The sequence below is a fragment of the Penaeus japonicus genome, unplaced genomic scaffold (genome assembly GCF_977035675.1).
Source record: "Penaeus japonicus unplaced genomic scaffold, GWHDUDI00000001_assembly GWHDUDI00000026, whole genome shotgun sequence".
NCBI lineage: Eukaryota > Metazoa > Arthropoda > Malacostraca > Decapoda > Penaeidae > Penaeus > Penaeus japonicus.
Genome location: NW_028234428.1, coordinates 17439464 through 17446963, shown reverse-complemented (window position 1 = coordinate 17446963; position 7500 = coordinate 17439464). Strand labels below are relative to the sequence as shown.

Below are 7500 nucleotides of genomic sequence, written 5' to 3'. Positions count from 1 at the left end.
ATACACAACAGCAAGCATACATGAACAGAAACAAATTCCTATTCCCCAAAATTTTGTATAACACATTCTTCTGCAGTAAGAAGCCTAATCAGATTCACAATTGCTTGACAATCCAGATGCATTTTAAACCAAAAAATCAAAAGTAAATCACAATAACCTGCACTTTACATTGTTAGAGAAACACCAGGCATTACATATTTGTGCCAACAGCCTATGGAATATAGGTAATTCAAATCCGAGATTAGGTTTTCATAGAAAGTATGAAAGTACTATTATTTACGACAAACAGGGTCACCATCAGTAATATACTAGCTTACATTAATTTTTTGTTCTTTGCCCAAAAAGACAGAACAGACATCATTTCCACTGCCTCCAAGTTATCTACAGAAAGGGCAAAGGTATCTTCGATTGCCAGCTTCTACACTCTAACCTGGGCAGTGTTGCCAAATGCTTGGCTCTGCACCATTCCTGGTAATTAACGTATGTCACAGTCACTTAATTTTTTATTTGTTCAACATAATTATTAATTATTTTAGCAATCAAGCAATACAAAAACTCAATAGATTTAATAAAAAAGTTTTCTACAAATTTCAAATACCACAAGTAAATTGTGAAATTTTGCTTTTCTAGGTTTCAGTTTTGAAAATCTTATTTTAATTGAATCTGCACAAATTATGTGTTACTTGTAAAATGAGTTTAATTCCTTATATCTCCTTTTATATGTACTATAAAGATAAATATCATGTGATATTTCAAATAAATTAGTTTATTCTTATAGGCAGATCTGGATACAATCATTGGCAGTACCACTTCAAAACAAGAAAAACTCTGCTTCTCATTTATCACTACTTGCTCATAATGGACCCTTATAAGAAACTTACAAGCTTTAATATGCTGAAGGCAAAAGGGTAAATGTTAAAATGTCATTGCTTATGCCCTCAAATTAGTGCCTATGCATGTCATCACATTTAATTTCCCTGAGTAGAAGGTTATATAAAACTCCACCCAAATTCCTGGCATAAAAATAGTGTCTTTTCAGCAGAAAAATGCCTAAAATTGGACTACCGTTTCTTATCACACAATCAATGGCTGCTTAGGTCTCGATTCCTGTTGCAGCAAATGTACTTGATGAGTAACACTGGATTCATCTCCCAGAATTGCCTGTACATCATTCTAATTTTACTGGATTTGAGAGATAGATACTGAGATTCAGTAATCCTGTAAATGCACAGAAATAGTAATACCGAGTGGTCATGGACATACCAACCCCCTTTCATTAAACACCGAGTAGAAAAAGATATCAAAAAATCAATTTTCTTATTTGGTTACCATTAACTTCAAAACATATGATGGGAGAGTGATACAACAAGGACTATTACAATTTGACAAATATGTTGATTTGACTTGATTATTTACAAACACATACAAAAAGACCTACCTAACTAGTTCTAAAATGAATTTTTCCAATACTTGTCCTCCATTCTTACCAAGTTATGCAGAGTGCTTTGCTTACATACCTATTCAATATTAAATATTTGTTAATATTAATTGAAACCTATATCAAAGTCACTCAGCTTTAAAAACAATAATTTTTCTGGTGTGCCTTTCAATCTGAAATGACATTTGACCAGTAATGAAAGCAATATCTATGGCTGATGGGATATTCGCATAATACACTCTGGTTTGATCTTTCAGTAGTGACACAAATTTCACAGCCATTACATTTCTGTGTGATAGTGTAATCATCACTACTAAAATCATGTATTGTGTAACTAATACATTAAAATTCTCTCTTAAGGCAGGAAAATTATTTTTTCATGATAAAAATTACCCTCTACTCCACTAGCTTCATTTAGGTTTTATACAAGTGATTCTCCTCTTTTTGTAATCTCATACTTTCATTCTATATTTTCCAATCTTCCTTTTCAGTTTGAATAATATTACAAGGTAACTATGTGTGTTCACTGAATTATCTTCTAACATTTTAACAATTTAAGAGACATGTGCCATAGTGGATAATAATATTTAACAAGGATTCACCATAAGGTCTATTTATAAGTTGTGTCACTGGTATTACAACCAAAAAGGATACTGTATTTTGAAATTATCAAAACATGACAGATATGAATATAAGCAGATAAAAGTAAGTGAACTTCGTTTCTCATTTCAAAAATTGCCTTGTGCAACAATAAACAAACTTATGTTGTAACAGCAAAATATAAAAATATTTTTGTAATGTCTAAAACCTTTATTTAATGAGTAAGATAGAGAAATAATAGAATTAAAAGCACATCTGCCATTTTTCTTTCTTTTTCTTTGATATATCAAGAAGTTGCTGTACAAGAAGCAACTTCTCCATCCGGTTTCATTTCATTTTAAATTTACTAACATAGCACTGTACTTTTGATTTTCCCTTCATCTGTATTACCTGATCAGACTGCCATCTCTCCTTCAGCCTGAAAAGAGAAAAAAGGCTGTTCGATAAGCATCAAACAACCTTTTCATTAGAACTATCCAACAATGCTTTTTTTATTATACCTTTAGCCAGATCCTATACCATTGACTATATCTGATAATTACAGAAAGCATTTGACAAAAACAAGTGATCACACCCTCCTCTCTAAACTTACAAGCATGGCCAATTCAGTGATAATCCAACCACAACTAAACACTTCATAGAAAAAAGTCCTTTCCTTTGCAGATGGAAAAAATATCAAAACATTCAGTCATTGTGCAAAAATATACAAGTATCTTGTGTAGTATGTAACAATAAAATTTTGACTTTTTCCACTCATATTTACCCTCTTCTCTCTTAATTTGCAGTGCTCATCCTGTGTCACCTTAACACCAAAAAAAAAAAGCAAAAAACTGTATTTCTAACTTGTTGCCATGCATTAAACTTTTTTACACTTTGGTGGTTCAACAAGCACTTACTCACCAAGGGATCTATTGGTAGGTCTAAAGAGCTCTACTGTTTGCATTATTCCTTGAATATATGGGATTTGTTTTTTTTATCAATGTAACTGTTGTTATATATATTATAATAAAAATAATATCAATAAAGATAATAACAGACAATACCTATAATAGATAATGATAACAACAGTAAAAGAAACAAACTTTTTTTCATACAAGGAATGGGGTAAACTCATTGACTCCATAGTGGCTAATCACTTGTGGAGCCATAGACTAATAAAAAAATAAATGGTTATTCTCCGAGTCAAGTTTTTGCCATTTGCTGCACCATCACTTTTTCATTCTGCAGAAAGAGATGAGGGAAACGACTCCTGTAATATTTGTTACTTACCTTCAGTTCGCTTCCTGACTGTCCATACAGCTGTGGGGTTACCGGGCAATTCTGACACAGCCATCTCACTCACTTCTAGACCATGACGAAGTACACGAAGAGATGACCTTGGGCCCCTGCCACACACAGTATACAGCTGTGGTGTATCTTCATTTGCTGTTTGGATAAACAACAAAAATATTTAATACTTGGAATTTGTTTTTCATTACTGCTGTGAAAACTTTCTTATGGAACAACAATGAATTTATATCTGATCAAATCTTACCTAAATCAGCAATTTGACAAGCCATAATGGGAGAAAGTGAGTCAAGTTCATCAACAAGCACAAGGTTTTGCAACTGCCTTGGTGCATAGAAGAAAGTATCTCCTTCTTCAAGTGGCATAGCTGAGCTAAATTCCGGTTCATCATCATCATCACCCAAATGAGCAATCTGTGAACAGACCAACATTATGTATTAGAAGAATGGAAAGAAAGGGCTGAGAACTAGCATTTCACATGAATACAAACTTAGGTATTGGAACAATGTCAAAGGGACATAGAAGATCAATTCACACTAGTGTCCATCGGTAACAGTTTTGACAATTACGCCAGAGATGTAAATACTGACCTGGTACAGGTAGTGATTTCCAAATTCTGAGGCCACAAAGAGAAACCCAGTCTTGAGAACACACATTGCTGTTGCTGGTGGTACTGTGTCAAAATACTTCAACTTGATTTCTGTCACAACATCTTCATCTGTTTCTAAAGTAATCTAAGAAGAAAAAAAATCACAGTAAATCAATAGCAAAATTGGTTATATGAAAATTTACTTCAAATATCATTATTTATTCATATCTTCAGCCTGGTGTAAATCACCAACACCTGCCTTGAAGATGTCTCCCTGCTCTGTCTGAGCTAGGAAGAAGAACATAGACCTTGTCTTGTGAGTGGCTGCACAAATGAAGATCATTCCTCGTTCCGGATCATCAAGATCATTCTGGGAATGTAATCAAACATTGCATTTTAGACTGCTTTTTCATCTCAAGTACACACATGTATTGAAGTGACAAATTTAATGAGCTGGATATAAAATAATGATGAAAAACAAAAACTTGTGCTTTCCTGCAACCTCTATGTATTACATTTATACATAAGGGTATAATATTTTAACTCACTCTTCTCCTGGGAATGGGACATCTAATATCAGGTTGGTCTCCTAAATTCTTGTAGGTTAAATAGTTTTCAGAACAAACTAAGACACCAGAAGGTCCATCATTACCACCTGAAAAGAAGGAAGAGGAAAATAATTTATGTGAAAACCCTATAATTCATATGTATTTTCACTGTGCTGACTGACTCAAGTTACTATCATACATTTCAGTAATCTACTAAAGCTATTTACCTGGTACTGATATGAGGAAGTTTGCATGTTCTTCGAGAGGCTCATGGTATTTCCTGACCACATGGTTGAGTCCCAAATCTAGTTCATAAAATGTTAGAGTTTGCTGAGTCCTGTGTACAGCCTCTCCTGTGGGGTCTGTGTCTGCTTCCTGTTAAAATTAAGACCTCATGATAAATCCTTCACAGCTAAATACCATTATTTAAAATTTCAATACTGAAAAAAAAAAAGATACCCATTGTTATAACACTTAAAGTGAAGATATACTGTCAGACAAACCTCATAATCAATCTCCAGACAGGCAAAGAGTGGATTTTCAAAACCAACGTCCACTCCTACCATGTGGTATACAAGAGTGTTACTTTTGTGTGCTTCCAGTGGAGAGGAGATTGTCAGTCTCGCTGCTGCATCACGGTTGAGAATATATACCAACTTCTGCTTTTCAACAGCACCTAAAGTATCAACAAAGAAAATGTAAAATTAAATAATTTATTAACCCTTGCCTAGATGGGCTACATCTTAAGATGTTTGGCCTGGACAAAGCATCATGAGATGAGATGAGCCATAATATATTAGCAAAGTTATACGAATTAGCATTTGGTATGATGCCCTGGTTATACAACTGAAGGAATAGGTAGCTCGCATTTTGAACGATACACAAAAAAAGCAGTGCGAAAGTGATTTCACCCCACAATATATGGCCATTGCAGATGAGTTAATTTTGGAACATTGTTCTAACTATTCTAACTAGTAGGAAATTCAAATTCATTAGGAATAATAATTTGTGCTATAATGAATTAGGTTGATTGGATAATAGTTAAATAACAAAAAGTCCATAGCATAGCCACCATAGAAAATAGCAAAACAAAAACAAAAACTTTTTTTCATACAAGCCTACTTACCAATCATGACTGCCCTGCCCTTTGGATCAATGGCAAGGTACTGGCCAGGTACAATCCGTCTGCAACCACTTTTGCCAAATGTCTCCATGTGAATGCGCTCAAATTGATTTTTTGCTTGACTGTATTCCAGAATGGTGATTCTACCTGAGTCAGATCCAACCACAACATAATCTGAAATAATGAGAAGTAATAATATGTGTCATACTTAATTAATTATATTTAAGCAAAATAGCTTTATTCTTAGTATATATGTATGCAACTACCTTTGATCTCTTATAACAACTTGAGGTATTATCACATTGGTAGTGGTCACTTGACATCCATGACCTGGTCTGCCTTTTTAACTTTCCTCTTCCCACTATAATTCTGGATTGACTTAACAAAAAAACTGCACTGAGGTAATAATCATAGCTATAAAAAAGAAGAAAAAATTCTCCCTCACAATTTCAAATAAACAACATATCAATTATATCTTTAAAAATGATAAATAAAAAAATTGAAAGACAAATCTTTTCAATATAGGGTTATTGATAAAATACCACTCCTTGGAAATCACAATAATCGTATCGGATATGATACGATGGATTACTTGACTTTCATTATTATTACATAAGAGTGGGATTCGCTTATACCAGGGGAGGCACCGATGTGCCCTGCTAGCAATCATTTTATTATTTATTTATGGAACATTATGTAAAAATATAAAACTCATTATGATTAGTTTACCATACTATTTCAATCGTTTTCTTTGGTCATCTGAGTGAGGCCTCCCACCAAGGTCACTATTTCCATCTTCCTCCTAACCCATGTAAATAACTTGTCACATGCACATGGGGGAAGAGGTTAACTATGTACATTTTGATATATAACACATGATGATTATGTTGAAGTTTTGGCTTAAAACTTGTCATATTCAATAGCGACGTTTAAAATTTGGCGTGCACCGGAAGCTCGGATGCGGAGTGGAGGGGTTAAGAAGAAAATGTATCTCAGATCTCACATGCAAAGAAACTCATCAATAAACATACCTTTATTTCCACCAGTCAACCTGAATGCCATTAATGAGCGAATAACGCCAAATATGTCGGTTGTCAAAATAGTGTGAACCTGTCAAAAAAATCAGAAATTTTATAAGATTAGTAGTTCTTTGACCAGTTTCCCAAACTTTCTGATCTTAAGAAAGAATATACAAAAAATAATGTAATAATAGTCAACATTTGAAAAAAGATAAAATGATAATAAGGACAAAGCAAGTTATAAACTTCTCACCTTTCCAGTATTTGGATCTGGTCTCAGAAGTTCCAATGATCGTCCTCTGGACACCACTAGTTCTTGTGTTCGTGTCCCAGAAAAGTTCCCATGCACAGCATGGGTGATGCCTGAGGCACGTTGTAGAGTCAAGTTGTACAAATACATCTTGTTTATCAGCAAAAGGAAGCTGAACAATCTTATCTACCCAAAAGGCTTCAAGCCTAACCCCTACAATGGGCTTTTTCACTCTCTGTGGAAATAAATATATGCATAAATATGTTTTATCAGAAGACATCTCAGTTATATCTTTCTATGTAACACTAATAATATTAATGAATAAATCAGTAATAAGAAAAGACCTATGTAAATAAGTTACCTAAATAAACTATTCAGTTTACTATCCTTGAAGCCTGTTACCCTAATAAACACCTTTGTAACCTTTGACTCATTCATGATGTATAATATAATATCACATCATGTTGACAAATTCTGGCCTACTGTCAACCCTACACTGACAGTTAGGTTTTGATAGTTAACAATTTGAGACTAAATAATAGTTGTCTAAGTACACTTGATGGCAGGTAGAGTCACATGCTGTACACTTGGTTGCATATATATCAAACATTTTCATCATTTATCATCAATCAATATGTTTTTCTTT

At 33.7% G+C, this 7500-nt stretch overlaps 1 protein-coding gene across 7 annotated transcripts in view; it reads right to left on the bottom strand.

The window, feature by feature from the left end:
• Sf3b3 (splicing factor 3b subunit 3) overlaps positions 1 to 7500 on the bottom strand; it is a 27063-nt gene that overhangs the window by 17158 nt on the left and 2405 nt on the right. For all 7 annotated transcript variants that reach the window (XR_015192314.1, XM_086552065.1, XM_086552063.1 and 4 more), the window contains 10 exons: positions 6858 to 7089; positions 6617 to 6695; positions 5589 to 5759; positions 4966 to 5138; positions 4690 to 4837; positions 4463 to 4569; positions 4174 to 4284; positions 3916 to 4059; positions 3573 to 3738; positions 3308 to 3463 (listed from right to left, as the gene is read on the bottom strand). Coding sequence is in view for 6 of the 7 variants with exons in the window: in XM_086552065.1 (XP_086408191.1) it covers positions 3308 to 3463; positions 3573 to 3738; positions 3916 to 4059; positions 4174 to 4284; positions 4463 to 4569; positions 4690 to 4837; positions 4966 to 5138; positions 5589 to 5759; positions 6617 to 6695; positions 6858 to 7004 (1402 nt within the window). In the remaining variant the exon portion in view is untranslated. The remainder of the gene's footprint in view (positions 1 to 3307; positions 3464 to 3572; positions 3739 to 3915; positions 4060 to 4173; positions 4285 to 4462; positions 4570 to 4689; positions 4838 to 4965; positions 5139 to 5588; positions 5760 to 6616; positions 6696 to 6857; positions 7090 to 7500) is intronic.